We start from the raw sequence: 16620 nt of genomic DNA on the forward strand, positions 1-16620 counted from the left end.
GGATCTGGACATTTATTTTGAAATTTATGTCAATATATGAAAATGTATGGATATTACTCTTTAATAGCTTCTACAATTATTACAGTATTGGCACCAGTTATTATGCCATCAACGTATTAGAACATTTATTTTTTAAGTCTGATCCTTTATTTTGAAATCCATGCCAAAATAGAACAATTTATGAATATTACTCTTCAATAACTTCTACAGTTTTCAATGTAGTGGCACCAGTTACCAATTATTATACTAGCAACTTACTACAACCTTTATTTTTAAGGTCTGTCATTGTATCTCAAAATGTTCAAATGTCTGACAAGTCTGACAGTATTTTCATTTTCAGAAAGGGAAATGCGTCTACATTTCACCCAATCTACCGGGGCAGTAAAGGTTCTAAACACAAAAAATACAAACATTTTTGATTGAGACAGCTTTATTTGCCTCTTTGAAACATGTTTAATTCTAAGTGACAGGCAAAAACAGCACAGAGAAGACCAAGCTGAAATAGTTTTGTTACGGTCGGTGAACATATGTGAAAGGGTTAAAAGTTTACAAGGAGCAGGGTGGAGTTAAACATCTTTAGCTAGAATTCTGTTACATTTCTGCATTACACAAAAGCAGCGTCGTGTTTTTTTAGCCGTTCCTCTTTTTTTAGCGGAACTGGAGCGGACTGACGCGAAGCCCGATCACGTCTTTGCCGATCTCGGTCACCTGCAAAACAAGAAACGGAAAAATCTAATGAGTAAAGACTGAAAATACCAATGATACTCAGCTCTTTAGACAGGGTATCTGCAGGGGTGGACAAGTCAAATTTAAGACCTTTTAAAGACCTTTTAAAGACCACAAAATCTCAAAATTAAGACCTGTTTTTTAAGCACAATGTAAATAGAATGTAAAGAAAATCATAGTCACAAAAATCAAAGTGTCAAACTGTAAGAACTTTTCCCCTTAGGCATTTTAACATGCAAACCATTCAACCCTAACCCATAATAAAAATAGAGCAGGGCTGTCATACTCTATCTGAGGTGTCACGATTTCAAAAATTTTGAGTCACCATTATTGTGAGAGACAATAATATTATATTTTTATTACAATTATTCACAATTATCAACCGAATGAAAGGAAACAACTGATATTTAAAGTTTTTATCATAGGCAAGGCCATGTCAAGCACCCCTAAAACTAGTGGCCAAAAACAAATTGCACACGTTCATAAGTAAATGATATCAAATGTAAATAATGTTTTAAGTACGCTGTCATCAGAGTCAAACCACCCCCTTTGCAAATGATTTCGATCCATTTAGAAAACGCCTTTTAATACTTGAACTAGTAAACATTCACCTTTCCTAAAAATGAAAAGGCTTTTGCATTAAAATAAATACTTTGAAAATAATTTCAACTTTATAATTATCATAATATATATTTTTTTATTATATTATTATTAGGCCACAACATAGTTTAGGTTTTATGTTAACTTATGCTGTCCGGCTTGATTCTTTGTAGATGTTTTGATGAACAGACTTAAGTAACTGGGACTCGCATTTCGCTTTCCTTTCTGTCGCTGGAGCAGAGTGGAGCTTTTTCTTTACATCCTGAGCCAGTTGTGGCTATTTCTGAACATTTGGACAAACTTTATTGTGAATTATGCAGTTCAAATAGGCTGAATTTTAGACTTTTTAAAGCCTTAAATTTGGATTCTTGAATTTTCTACTTTTTTAGACTTTTTAAAGACCCCGCGGATACCCTGTTTAGATGTTTGGGTGATTTGTCAAAGTGGCAACATTGCTCAAAACTCTGGTCTATTTGTCTGAACTTGTAAATTGAGGTGGGCAGTATATCGAAAGCTATTATCAAAATTGCTGTGTGGAAGATTTGTAAATTTACAATACCGAGTTTATCTACAGTGTCAAGAAATATGGGGAAAAAATGGGAGAAAATAGGGGGGGGGGGGGATTTGGGTGAAAGAAGAGGGGGGTGGGAAAGCTGAAAAATCTGGGGGGAAATTGGGAAAGATATGGGAAATAAATGGAGAGAAAATGGTGGAAAATTGTCAGAGAAAATAGGGGGAAAAGTGGGGAAAAGAAGGTTGAAAAAATGGGTTAAAACATTGTAAAAACATTGACATTTCATTGATTTTCCCTCATCTCTACAGTTAAACCTTTACAAAAGAATGGATGGTATTTTACCTCTGTGACCCTGCAGATCTGGCCCTTGTAGGTGGGGCAGTAGCAGGCTCCGGACAGGGGGCATTTCTCGACGGGACGGCCGCGGTACAGAGGCACGAAGGAGGCGGCGCACAGGTCGAACGGGTTGTGGGCGTCGTAGTTCAGCTGGTGCTCGTCTGTGAGGTTCTTCTCACAGGCCGCCAGGATCTTACGCGTCTGTGAAGGAAATATAGAGGTTCGTTTATGGCACGGATTAGCAAGACTTATCTATCAAAGAAGCCTGAAAACAAAAGGTTATTCAGGTGGGGATGGACCAGGGAGGGTCACAACATATAATCCAGCAATGTCTAAAGTAGCTGAGGAATCAAATCCAATTATTATGTTCTAAAAAAAGGCTCGTCACCAAATGAATACCTGCTGTGCGACGTCTGGTTTGGGCCCGAGTTCGAGAAGGCGTCGGGCGAAACCTGCGGCGGTTTTGAAGTTTCTGAGTTTGAAGAAAAGGTTGAGCGCCGTACGCAGCACCAGCACCATGTGCACAGGCTGCAGGTTACAGTGGGTGAAGTAGGCCGCCATCTGTACACGGGACAGAGATGCAAAACTTTAAATACACTGAAATGAGCAGCTGAAGAGTAATGTCCCATTTATCGAACAGAATAAAATGATGTGATCACTTTATCAGTTTATAGCAGTTACCATACTTTGCTTGAAAAATTCCTAGTTTGTGAACCTGTTTTCAAATAATGACAATAAAAACTATTCTGATTCTGAACAAGTGCGACCAGGCCTTAATGAAGATCAAATCAGGACTAAATCGGGTTTGAAAACAGTCTAAATTAGACCAAATCAGTGGAAAGAAACAACTCGAAAGGATTAGTAAAGTTTACATTTAATCTCTACTCAAAATGAGCATAAAATTGCTGATTAAATTGGGAGGTATGAAAAAGATTGGGGGAAAAATGACTAGAAATTGGGAAAAAGGAGGAAAAAATATGGAAAATTTGAAGAAAAAAAAAAGAAAATGGCTGAAAATGGGAGGGAAAATAAGAAAAACTTGTTAAGTGAGTTTCTTGGTTGTTTCACCTCAAATAAATGATACAAATGCAAAAGAAATGAAATGGAAGGAAAAGGAATAAGTGAACATTATTAATCTATTTTATGGTTCTATATGACAAATAAAAGTATTGCTCAGGAATCAGTATCGAAAACCAAGTATTGTAAACCCCTTAACTCCCACCTGAACCGAGCACATTTTCTCCAGTTTGGCTTTACCCCAGTCCAAAAGCTTCTGGAAAAAAGCTGTGAAAATAGCAACAAAACTGAGACGAAAACAATGATGGAAATGTGACAAAAAAGCGATAGAACATTGACAAAAAAGTGCCGAAAAATTGATGAAAAAGTGGCAAAAATGTCTCAACGAATTGACAAAAATTTGACAAAAAATGACAAAAATATGACATAAAATGACCAAAAAAAACGACAAAAATGACAAAAATATGACAAAAAAATGATTAAAAAAATGACAAAAATGTGACAAAAATGTGACCAAAAAAAATGACAAAAAATGACAAAAATGTGACTAAAAATGACAAAAAAATGATAAAAAAGTTACAAAAATGAGTTGAATACCCAACAAAAAAATTATGGAAAAAAAAATCAGATGACGTGAGGAAAAAGATCCTCTCGGTTCAGGTGGGAGTTAAGTACCAGTATTGAAAAGAAATGGTACTAAGCCCTAGTGGTTTTTCTGGTGATTTCGGAAGTTGTGGCCCGAAAGGTTTGGGAACCCCTGGTCTAGAACATCAGTTTGTTGAACACTTTCCATATCCTGGTCCAGGGAAACCCATATGAGCAGACTGTGGCGTCTCACCTCACAAAGCCGTTTCTGTTGATCCAAAGTGTCTTTCGGCAGCTTCTTCCTCTCCGTTTCCATGGTGAGCCCCACGATGTACTCTCTGCAGATGGTGATCAGCTGCTGAGCCTGAAACACAAACACGCCGAGTCCATGAGCCAATAACCAGAAGGTCTGCAGTTCTGTCCCCGCTGGAGGAGACGTACCTCGGCGATCTCCTGCTTGTTGTCGACCACGAGCAGCGGCACCGACAGGAGGATGGCCCGGAAGCGATCCACAGCCTCCTCGAAGCGGCCCGAGGTGGTCAGCTGATAGCACTGCTGCAGGCGCGAGATCAGGTCCGACAGGCGCAGGCCGACCGCTGGGAGGCCCTGCTTCGCCCCACAGTCCTGGGACAAAACGAGGAAAAGGTTAATCGAATGTCAACAAATAAACAGTTTATATAGCAGTCAGTCCAGTTTAATTCTTTTAAATGCCATTCTAAAATCCACCTACTATATTTATAACTATATGTTATTGCTACAAATGCAAAAAATGGATATATTTCATCTTTTAAGATTCATAAACATTCCATAGATACGGACGGCATCTCTGGAATCGCCCATATATGGTCATGTTTGAAAACCGTTAAGGGGAAAACAACTGAGCAAAATCTAAACTTTCTCTAATTATTGAAAACAAATGCTGAATTCTGAATATAGTTTTCTACTAAATAAAGATACAAAGACATGGGGTTCAACAGCCCATAAATACATAAATAACGGAGAATGCTAACTTGATGCTATATGTTAGCATCGTGCTGATGCCCGAGCTACGACTGCCATTTTTTCACTTCTACTGAACAATCTGCTGTGAATAAACGATTTAAACATGACTTTATTTGCATGTGATAAATACGTTTATATTTCGCCAGAAAATGGCTAAAAAGGATGAAAAATGGTGTTTTCCCCCTCGGCGGAGCCACGCCCCCCTCTATGATGCAATGCCATTTGTATCTATCAATCAGAGGAATGATGGAAAATATAATAAAATATAATATATTTTTAATATAATATAATAAAATACTCTATTTACTTAATCAATCTCTTATTATTGATGTCAAAGTATCATATTCACTCATGTGAATTTTCCGGGAAAAGGCCATGTTTCTCTGCCTTTTATAACGGCTTCAAACAATACATTCTCTCAATTAAGACTGTTGAGAGCTGTACAGCTTTGAATGTCTTCATTTAAATCCTGAAACCCCCTAGCGTTAGAATATGTTTGTTTTTTTTCCATCATTATTACTATTAATTTATTTATTTACCTCTTTTATTCCTTTGCTTTCCTATCCTCTCTTTTTTTCTTACTGTTTGTTTTTATGATCTTGCACTGGTCCAGCAAAGCATCGCTTTAATCTCTAGAGGTTATTTCCATGTGCATCTACTGTAAAATGTTGATTATTATTGTTGTTGTTTCCATGATTTTATACTACTGTACTATATATTGCTTAATAAAAAAAAACAAAGGGAATGAAAATAGGAATGATGGAAAATGTATGTTTCTATTCGAAAGTAAACGTGTTCATTTTTAGTGTAAATGTGCAAAAGTGTAGATATTTAGCCCAAAACGCAATTGAATGTGTTTTGGTTTATAATTTGTGGTATTTTGGATGAACACAGCGGGATAATTAGGCCGATTTTAGCCCCAATTCTCCCCTTCTCAGTTTAAGGACGTGTGTGCTGTGTTCAGAGGGGTCTCATCATCTCAGAAGGACACAGAGACCGCTCCGATCTCAAATCGGGGATATTAAAAATGTTGGATTGCTTTGGCCCGTGTGTGGTGAGCTCCGAGATCAAACGAGCTTGATGACTGCGACGTGAAGCCAATCAGAAAGCGAGGTGATGAGGCAGAGAGGAAGCACGAAGGGGAATCCAGAATCAAAACAGCCGTCATGGAGAACCAGTGGACGTCGGAGATTTTTTTTTTTCAGTTAAAACAAAATACAAAACATCGCCAATGCCTCTTCTCCATCCACCATTTTTGTTTACTCTGAAGTCACGTCACAGGCCATTTAAGGTCGTATAGATATTTGACAAACTACATTACGCACTAAGAACACATTGCTTCTAAAATGATAAAAGAATGCCATTTTCCACATAGAAATGGAGACTGTAATGACTGTGTGTGTTGTTTCTATAAGCTGGGACATTGTGGTACCTTCCAGTTCCTCTGTGGTTGGCTGCGCAGACAGGGCAGAGAGGGCAGCCCCAGGAAACAGGTGCGTCCCCTGGATAGAGTCTGCATGAACAGGGCCTTGTAGGGACTGAAGTTCACCACGCCCACCTGGTCATGCAGCAGCTGAGGAGGAGACATTTCAAACCAAACTCTTCATTTGCTCATTTTAAAACAACTAAACCAGAGACATTGATCGTCAAACGTGTTGAAAAGGCGACGCCCGTACCCTCATGGCGGTCTCGTAGGAGCCGGCGAGGAGGTGGTCGACCGGCAGCTGTGAGTTGTTGCACCACATCTGGGTCGGACTGAGGCCTTTGGTCGGAGGAACGAAGAAACCGTCCTCTGCTCCTCCTGCAGCCGCCGGCAGGTCCTGGATAAAGACAGTGTTTGTAATGTTTTTTGTTCAACATGTTCAGAACAAAAAGAAAACGCATCTAAAATGTGACTAGTATATACATTTACAGGGTTGAAGCAAGTGAAATGTAAAGCTTTTGGATGCCATTTCAATTTTCAAACAACCCATTTCATTATTCAAAAGTAAATTGTACAAAACAGGAAACTTTTAAGGAAAACCTTGTCCTAAAAACTTGTCCTAGATCATACATTTTTTATTTTCGACAAACTCCAATAGTTGATCAATGTCAAATTTTCCAAGAAACTTAGAATTAAAACCAACTTTAATCAGTGTTAATTTTGACAACATATTTTAATTTAGTTTTAGTCTTTTGACGAAAATGTAATCCGATTTTAGTCTAATTTTAGTCGACTAAAATTGCAACTAAATTTAGTCGACTAAATTTAAGACGAATTTAGTCGACTTTGCATTGATCATATTCATTATAATCATATTTAATCTTGTTCCTCTGCTTCATGGAGCTGCTCCACATGAATAAAGCTCAGAGCTGCTCCTTTGGCGGTGAATTTACATGATATGAGGCTCTTTCAGACGGTCAATACAAGTTTGGATGATTTTAGTCTCTCCCTTTCATTTTTATTTAGTCTGATTTTAGTCGACTAAAATATCTGGACATTTTAGTCTCATGAAAAACGTTTAACTTAGTTTTAGTCCAATTTCAGTCGTCAAAATATCACTTTGACTAAAATTAAGACTAAATATTTTAGTCGACGAAATTAACACTGATTTTAATGCTTCTTAATGACATTTACAGAAGACATGTACTGCATATGGAGCTTCAACACAGAATTAAGAAACGTATTTTGGAGCTACAGCTTTGATATTTTACATTTTATAATTAGAAAATATGTCTCTGTAAGAATTAAATAATAACAATGAAATGCAGGCAAAGGAGCTGGTGAAACTCTTGACTGGGGCTCCTCCTGCTGGCAGCTATTGGAATAACATTCTTAAAAAATAACTTGCAGGTTGTGTACGCAGCTCCAGCACATTGCGAATCGATATGTTGGATTATCGGCTTTAAAAATGTGGAGGACAGTTTTCGGGTTTGAACAATCAGGAAGTACAGAACGAGGCGCTGACGCCGTAGAAGAAGAAACAGCTAAATTGAACAGCTTTGTCTGAGGATTAACTCTAAACTGCCTGAATGTGAAACACTCCAGGTCTGTCTTTGACGAGGGAACAACGTTAAAACATGGTTTAAACCTCAAGACAGTCGTATATAAGTCCTATTTCATGGAAAATCGATTTTTTTTGAAACTTTTAACTATGTTGTTGTGCTGTTTCCATAAGCTGTGTTGCAAATGCCAACTCCTTATAACTGCATCATGAAGCAACTTCACTTTTTGCTGTGGTATTTATATTTCTACTATTGCTAAAATGAATGTATCAGCGGAGAGAGGGGCCGGAGTTAACTCCAGAAAACACTTATATTTATCACAGAAAATAGTGCTCCATAGTGGTAGCGGTACAATACATCATATAAATGCCTATACTTTACTTTGGAATGGCTATAATAACATGATACAGATACTTTCTTTTGATGCTTTTTAATTTCCTGTGAAGACGTTAAACTACACTTAATAGAAATGTGTTCCTCACCAGTTCTGGAGGCAGGTCCAGATCTTCCTCCACCTCCCATCCTCCTCCTTCGTCCTTAACCACAGCATCGTCTCCGAATCCCTCCTGGGCGTCCATGAACCCGTCTGACACAAACCACCGAGTGTCAATACTAACTACATCTACCACATGCTTAAAAATACTCACTAATGCACTGGAAAAGGGGCTTTACCTTCGTCGAGCTGCAGTTCAGCGTCTTCTCCCCATCCCTCTCCTCCGGGAGCCTCCATGTCCAGGTCGGCCGCCATCTGACCAGCTTTACCTGCACGAATATCAGAGAAGAGTCTTAGTCTCTCATATAAAGTAAAATCATTTATTTTTCTGGATTGTAAACTGACCCTTGGCGGCGATGGCTCCCTCGAAGAAGCCCTTGGACACAGTGAGCAGAGGCCAGTTCGTGTCCAGGGGGTTGATGGGAGGAGACGGCTGCAGGAGCTGGGCGTTCGGGTCCACCTCCGGGATCTAGAAAGACCAACACATGCATTTAACATCGGCAAAACCAAACCTTATAATCTGAGGTTTAGTGAACTCACAGTCTCCTTTTCCAGGTCGAAAGTCTCCTTCAGCGCCTCGGCCTCTTCGTCCAGTCCGTGAGTGGCAGCGGTCAGATAGGCCAGCGACTCTGGAAACCGTGACAATTAAGAGTTAAAACTAATGCGAGTCTCAAAAAGAAAAGATCCTGCAGGCAAAAGTCTACTATTTTCATTTCAGTTTACAAATAGAGCGCTCCTCTTGTTTGTGAATGGGTCCAAAAGGGTTAAAGTTGGTTAAGGCTTCTGTTTTCAATCTGTTTACTCCATTTACTGCAGATTTGTGACGCATCAGCAAAGTGTGTAAGACTCTCTGAAATCAGCCTTCATTCAGAACTTCTCTTGCCTCTAATTAACAGAGTTCAGGGCTTTATCAATCCAGCTTTTTGCTTCCGATACCGCGGGTTTGAGTATCTGACGATATCCGATATTAACCGATACCAAGAGACTTCCTTATAAGCGGCTGCTCTGAGTGAAAAAGTGAAAGGTCCTCTTTTCTCCAGTTTCAGATCAATTAAGTATTATCTTTGATTGCAAATGAGATGTTACATACAAATTATCAATATCAAATAAACAAACCATCATTGGGAATATAAGGTTAATAAAAACAACTCACATAAAAAGACACAAACACATGTCCACTCCAGCAGTGTCCGATTTTATGTTATTTGGCTGCTTCATGTGATCCAATCTGAGCCTTGATTAGTTTCTGCTAACTACAACATACTGTTATATGTTATAAACATTTACTAAGGTTATTTTAGTGATTGAATTCTCCAGGTTCTGAGCCTCAGAATGAGGTACAGCCTGTCCATATTCACTTAGATTTAGTTGGTGAAATTTGTGTTTTTAAAATGATGAGCCAAAACAGGCATCTGTTCAATATCAGATATTAAGAACCGACACCCAATATCATAGGGCTGGGCGATATGGCCAAAAAACAAAATCTAGATTTTGGACAATTACGATTTTATTTGAAATAAACTTTAAAAAGTCTCCTGATCTTTCATAAGAAAAAAACTGCTCATTAATATTTCATAATGTAGCTACAATCAGGCCCATTAAGACATAACCCTTTATTTAAGTTTTAGATATTCCTTGTCTGGTCTTAAAAGTAAAACCTCTTAATAAGTGTTTTAGTTTTATTAAAGGGGGGGTATTATGCAAAATCGACTTTTTCAAGCTTTACATCATGTTATTATGTCATCCCCTCATTAAAAACATGCCTGAAGTGTTGCCTTGGCACATTCACGTATTTTTGAGTAATCTGTAAAAACTCTGATGGCGGCCATTTTAGGGATAGGTTTGCCTGAGTCCTCCTAGGAACGCCCCCACCTCCTGGAGACGCCTCCGAGCTTTCGTCACCAGCCGAGTAACCAACCACTGCTCCTCAGCAGAACCCCCTCCCCACTGATGCCACAGACAGCGTGTGGAGGGGGCGTGTCGGAAAGGGTCAGAGGTTCTTAAAGAGACAGAGGCCTATTTCAAGACATTCACTACAGCCATTTTGAGAGAGCAATTTTATACAAGGCAGTTATTCTAATTTACTGCATTTACAGACCAACAGAAGGTTTTGTCATCATTGTGGTGTGCTATAGACATTAAAATCATCACAAAGTTTCAAAACATTCTGACTAGAGGCTTTTAAGAAAGTACCGTCTAATCATGTTTTGCGCAAATCCCAAAACTTGATTAAATGTTGATCACTTGTGCTATTTATTCATTTATGTAAACACTGTAAATCCAAACTCACTCTGTCCGCAGTTCTTGAGGATGCGCACTCTCTCGCTCACGTCTCCCAGGTACAGCGCCGCTTGGTAATGTCCGCTCATGTCCTTCCTGATCTCAGCTGCAACACAACCACGATAAACTTAGAACACTGCTCACAACCTTCAATACAAACGCCTAAAGCCCCCGGGACGCACCGATCTTCATCATCTTCCGCAGCTTGGCCAGGTTCCCCGTGATGAGGTAGAGGAAGGTGAGTTTGTCGAAGTTCTTGGTTCGTTGGTAGCACATCTCCACGACCTGGTGGTGGCCCTGCAGCAGAGCGGCTTCTCCCAGACGCTCCCAGCAGCTGCGCTCGTCCAGGGCTTTGGCCGCTTCCAACGCGACCTGCAGAGGAGGACACGGAGGAGAAGACGAGACTTAAAAGTGTATTTCAGTAGAGTTTCATTTCGTTGAGCCTTTAATGGCACCTGTTGAGAAATGACAAACCATGAAAACATCTCACCTCGATGTTCCCGCACTCCAGGGCGAGACTGAAGCGAGTTTTCTCATCTTTGACGAAGTGCAGCGCGACCTCGGGGTAACCTTTCTTCTGCAGATACGCGATGATGGACTGACCCACCAGTTTGGCATTACGCACCATGTGGAGAACCTGAAGGATTTAGACAACAGTAAGTTACAGAGTCAGAGATTTTGTTATTTATTTCAACTTTGGCCTGTTAGATTTTGTTTGGACATAATTTGATCCCAAAAAACCCCCAAAGTGCTTACAATTTTGTTTGAATTTAATGTAGTTTAAAGTTGCCCTCAGCTACACTCCTGGAATATACTTTTGTCAGTAGGTGTCAATAGTTATCCCTGCTCTAGATATTGGATTAGCAAAGGGACTAGATGGAAGTTTTCATTTTTATACTCACTACTGCCACCTCAGGTCTTACGCCTAACTGCAGGTTCTATATTAAGCTCATGCATGACGGCACTTTGGACCTAAATCAACAACTTTTTGAGTGACAGGATTTTAGAGGCAGTTGTGGTGAACAGGTCTGAGCTCCTTCTACACATGAGGACATGGCTGGAACATGTAGGAGGAGGAAAATACATAGTTTAAAAAAAAATTGTGCCATAAATAAGGCACAATTTCAGCCAAAAATGCAGCTGAATGTGTTTTGGACCATAATTTCTGTACTTTCCACAAACTTATGCAGTACAAATAGTTGAGCGATGTCAAGATTTTTCAATAAATTTTGATTTAATGGCAGTTTGAATCCAATGTAAGGCCTTTTAATAACATTTAACGCCTTTATTTTAGCACAGTCGTTTTTAACTCATTGATTGTCTATAGACGTCAATTAGGTTTTTCAATGGGAATGGCTGCAGCAAAGCCTTAAGCATGTCTGGTGTTAAAATCTTAGTTGTGCTGCCTAATGCTACTCAAGCTGATTGATACTTAAAAGAACTTGTAGTTCTTTTATTGAGTCAGTAGGTGGCAACATTGCTCTTTCGTTTTCTCAGCTTTTTGGTCAGAAAACAGCATTTTGGGTGATTTAACCTATTTTCGATTACTAAAGAATGGAAAGAGGTACAAACAAACTTTTTTTTAGATGAAAGAAGAGAGTATAATCTTTCTTTTGGTGGGTTTCGTGTTGACATAGACCTAGACCTAAATTTTCTGTGGGTCTTGAAATAACAGTCAATATCCTGAAAAACCTCTGGCAGTGGGGAGCTCACTGACTTGAAAATGGCTGGCAGTCAATCCCTTGCATAAAATCGCAATAAAATCATCATCAGAATATTGTTTAGATTATTAGTGCGGCCCGATTCTGAAATAATAAAAGTCCCGGTGATAAGTAAGCAAAGCGCTCACCTCTTCGTATTTGCGGTTGACCAGAGCCAGTTTGAAGCGGTACTCGGTCGGGTCGATGGTGAGCACTCTGGGGCGGCACTCTCGGTCCAAACAGTAGACGCTGTTCCCTCGGACGCGGGTCACGTAGATGGGCAGGTCCAGGGTGCGGATGATCCCGTGGTCTCTGCAGGAAAGAGGGCAGAGTTTAGCACAAGTGTGAATATTCATAAACACTGCAGGGTTTTTGTTTAGAGCCGTTACCCGGAGGTCAGGGCGTATTTGATGTGGTTGGACGTGGTGTAGATGAAAACCCCGCTCTCGTCCCACGCGCCGCTCTTCACTCGGATGTTCTCGTGGATGTTACACAGACTCTCCAGCTTCCGGTTACAGATCATGATCGCTGAAAAAGAGCAGAGGCAGGATGAGACGCGGCTTTAGCGATTGTTACAGGCAGCACTGAAAACACACAGTAAGGAGCAGAAAAAAATGTGCATTGGAGGAATACAAGGTAGATGTAAAAACAAATACATAAAGAAACATTTGAGTAAAAAATAAAATGTCAACGTTGCTAGTGCAAAGAAATATATGAGAAGAAGCTTGTCCCTTTACTTAGTTTTGGCGTGATTAGTTGCTTTTGTTCCGTTTTCTGCCAAACATTTGCCAACAACGCTTTTTAAAGTTATGGCAAACTTAATAAATCCCCGCAGGGAAATTCATTTGCCCCAGGCTCAAAGTCGCTGGCCGACCTGCAGGAGCAGTGAGCCGCATAGGCCGGCGCTCTGGGTCCCATTTCCAGATGTGGAACCAGGGTAATAGTCAGAAACACCTGGCTGGAGGATGTTTAGGTGGTAGGGGAAAGCGGAATATCCGGAGGAAACCTACGCAGATACGAGGAGAACATGCAAACTCCACGCAGAAAGGCCCCGTCCAGGTGGGAGTCAAACCCAGGACCTTCTAGCTGTGAAGCACGAGCGCCAACCGCTGCCGCGCCGCCTGTCTTTTAAAGACATTCCATACACGTACGAAAAAGACTTAATATAAGAGTTGCTTGTGCAAATAACCATTCCCCGCAGCACCTATGGTATAAGAGAGGCCGATCCAAAACAAAAAAGCAGGAGACTTCGCACATTGATACAAATGTAGGATAAAAGCTTAAGTCAAACAGCTGCAAACTTTGCATTTTCCTAAATAAACCTTCTGCAAAGACTGTGTGCGGAACTTCAATTGCAAAACATGTAATTTAAAAAAAATAATAAATCACTAAGTAGTTGTTGATGAAGCTTCTGGACGAAAAGCGAAACATCTGCAACAGGTAAACTACCAAGTACAGATGACAGCTTAAGAACTTCTGTCTACAAAGGAAAAACTCCAGTATGAGTGAGACACATTAAATGTCTCTACAAAATGTGAAATTCCAATTACAGAGAGAGAATGTTTGAGAAGAAAACAAAAAACAAAAGAAATCACTGGATGACAAAAAAAAGGGAAAAGCTTCTTCTGAAATGTTTTCTTGTGGTTCATTTATTTAAAGAAAGGTGAAAAGTCTCTCACCGTGTTTGGCGAGCAGAGCCACGTGGCTGGTGTCTGCGCTCCACACCACGTACTTGACCTTTGCGATCTTGACCGTGGCGAGGGAGCGTTTCTGCTGCACGTCGAACAGCGTGACTCCGTCAGCGTCGCGGAGCAGCAGCGAGCCCGTCCCCGCGTAAAAGATCTCCTCACACGACGGAACCTGCACCTTCTTCACGATCTCGTTCTTCAGGTTCTTTATCAGCAGCTGGAGCCAAATATAACATGTTAGAAACGTGGTTTAAAGAGCAGAGAACGCAACTATCGGCAATTATTTAAAGGCAAAAGAGTTCACGACAGCCCATGATTTTATGAATCAAAATGGCTCCACAACATTATTACTTATACTATAGCAAACACAATATCAAGAAGTCACAGGGCAAATAAATGACATATTGAAGTTAAAAATGACATTAAATTGATCCATTTAGACATAACAGCCAAAAACTAAATCCATAGTAACTTAAAAAAACTGCAAAAGTTCAAACTTAGTTGTGATTTATGAAATTGAATTCCATTTTTGGCCTTTTGCAGATCCTGATTTAGTTTTTTTTATTTTGTTGCAAGTCTTGTTTTGACAAAAGTTGATGAATAAACTGATTATTAATCGTCTTTGGAGGGCAATGAAGCTGCACTGAGGTAAACTTACTGAATGCATACGATCCAGAACGGCAAACCTGTTCCTCGCCACCCACACGGCCGTCAAACCAGACGACCTCTTCCCTTCAGGAGCTAAAAACACAGAAAACACTCATTTAGAGCTAAATCACAACAAACATCAGATGTGGAAACTTAGAGCAAATAAAATCATCGCTTACCATCCGGGTTCTGGGAATCGCTCTCTTTGGGGATGGAGTACAAGTCGTAGGTGCTGTTCTCAAGGTTTGTCGCCCTCTGGAGGAAAAAATAGGAGAATTGACTTGGATTATTGGATAAATTTACTGGGAACTGATCGAGTGTTACACAGGTGTCGGCTTACGGTGCAGAGCAGGACGGCGTTCTCAGCGGGATTGTAGGACATGCTGAACACTGGGAATTTGGATCCACTGAAAAGAAACGATAGACAATCAGATAAGTCGTTATTAGATTCTCAAAGCCAGCACTTCACGTCCTGTTCATTTCCTTTGGAGTGGGAATAATCATATTTTTAAAGCTTCTGTGTTGGACAGCGAACTCCTGGCGGATGATACTTACTACAAGATAATTAAACTTGATGAGGGATGTAAACACTTCAGCAGGAAGACGTCTGTAGCTTTCTCTGATCTTGTTTTTGGCCACATTAAAGGGACTATACAGAGTTTAAAAGTGTAAAAAATATGTATTTTCCTCCCCCTACATGTTCCAGCCATGTCCTAATGTGTAGCATGAGCTCAGACCTGTTCACCACAACTGCCTCTAAAATCCTGCACTGTCACTCAAATCACTTATAAAGCCAGACTAACCATATAAATGTCTGTGTCTGAGAAATTTCAACCATTTTGAATTTAAAATACCATATATTTGAGCAGCATCAGCTTCGTGGTTGTATAAGCTACGCAGCGGCGGAGGGATCTGCTAGAAAATAGTCCCTCAAAATGCGATCATTCATGTGATGCAAGGTCAGTTATATTACAAACATGACTATCGACACAGACATTTATATGGTTAGTCTGGTGTTATAAGTGATTTGCCTCAGGTGCACTGTGGAGCGACTGCTTTTAATGCAGGCTAGCTGATACCATAGAAATGCGCTAGCCTTACACTAGCCTAGCGCCACGCAACTCTTCAAATATAAGAACTGCATGAACTACAAAAGAAAATCAGAAAACCAGAAATCAGCAACACTCTGGATAAGTAGGAAATGAGACCCTATTTAAAAAATCCTGAAATATCCCTTTAATTCGGTCCCAAGTGCCGTCATGCACGAGCTTAATATAGAAGCTGCAGCTACACATAAGACCTGAGGTGGCAGTAGTGATTTTAAAATGACAAACTTGCATCTAGCCCCTTTAATAAACCTTGTCAGAATTAGTTGCTTGTTCTTACTTGTAATGTCATGAATAAACTCAAAACTCATCTGCTCAGAAAGGCCATGACCATAACTGCACAGTCCTTTTAACATGTAACAGTTTTTGTTTTTTATCTGTACCACACTTTTAATGTGATTACTTAATGTAAGGCGACCATGAGTGCTTAGGAAGCTTGTTTGAGGTGTTTCCATCACTCGTTACTCCTCCTCTGTTGAATTATTGACAACTACACCAAGCTCTTAACACGCAGTAAATGACCAGGAACTCACTGTTCACTACAAAATCTTTAGAAAATATGCTTCTTAATAAGGGTTTAAGATGATTTTAAAAGGAAATGAACAGCAACAGGAAGTACTGGCGCTCACACATTGTACAACAAGATTATGGAGAGTTAACTTTGGGATGAATTCTCTCGTAAACGATATGAAGCCGGCTTCAAACAGACGGATAACACACCTGCGCAGCTGCATGACGGCGGTGTCTTTGCTGCTGTTGAAGTCGAGCTGTCGAAGGAATCGGTCTTTGACGTAGTACAGCATGTTTCCGTAAACCGCGTAGGCCGGACGCTCGCGCTCCAGCTTGAACACGATCATCCCGCTGTCGTGACCTGAGGACAGAGACAAAGTCATGAATTACTTTACTTTTATAGACACATGGTTTATACAGGGTATCTGCA

At 40.1% G+C, this 16620-nt stretch overlaps 1 protein-coding gene across 2 annotated transcripts in view; it reads right to left on the reverse strand.

Moving 5' to 3' along the window:
* copa (COPI coat complex subunit alpha) overlaps window positions 1-16620 on the reverse strand; it is a 198761-nt gene that overhangs the window by 169398 nt on the left and 12743 nt on the right. Inside the window, exons 10-30 of one of the 2 annotated variants that reach the window (XM_079569681.1) lie at window positions 16401-16551; window positions 14915-14981; window positions 14754-14829; window positions 14585-14667; window positions 13918-14143; window positions 12628-12766; window positions 12388-12550; window positions 11029-11175; window positions 10721-10910; window positions 10549-10644; window positions 8799-8887; window positions 8604-8727; window positions 8438-8527; window positions 8248-8351; window positions 6457-6600; window positions 6213-6353; window positions 4220-4402; window positions 4032-4142; window positions 2576-2737; window positions 2183-2377; window positions 627-708 (exon numbers count right to left, since the gene is read on the reverse strand). In XM_079569681.1, coding sequence (XP_079425807.1) covers window positions 649-708; window positions 2183-2377; window positions 2576-2737; window positions 4032-4142; window positions 4220-4402; window positions 6213-6353; window positions 6457-6600; window positions 8248-8351; window positions 8438-8527; window positions 8604-8727; window positions 8799-8887; window positions 10549-10644; window positions 10721-10910; window positions 11029-11175; window positions 12388-12550; window positions 12628-12766; window positions 13918-14143; window positions 14585-14667; window positions 14754-14829; window positions 14915-14981; window positions 16401-16551 — 2741 coding nt within the window. In that variant the 3' untranslated portion in view covers window positions 627-648. Of the gene's footprint in view, window positions 1-487; window positions 709-2182; window positions 2378-2575; window positions 2738-4031; window positions 4143-4219; window positions 4403-6212; window positions 6354-6456; window positions 6601-8247; window positions 8352-8437; window positions 8528-8603; window positions 8728-8798; window positions 8888-10548; window positions 10645-10720; window positions 10911-11028; window positions 11176-12387; window positions 12551-12627; window positions 12767-13917; window positions 14144-14584; window positions 14668-14753; window positions 14830-14914; window positions 14982-16400; window positions 16552-16620 lie in introns of those variants that run through there. The other variant, XM_079569680.1, reaches the window with a different exon arrangement.

This window comes from Gobius niger, assembly GCF_951799975.1.
Source record: "Gobius niger genome assembly, chromosome: 13".
NCBI classification, from domain to species: domain Eukaryota; kingdom Metazoa; phylum Chordata; class Actinopteri; order Gobiiformes; family Gobiidae; genus Gobius; species Gobius niger.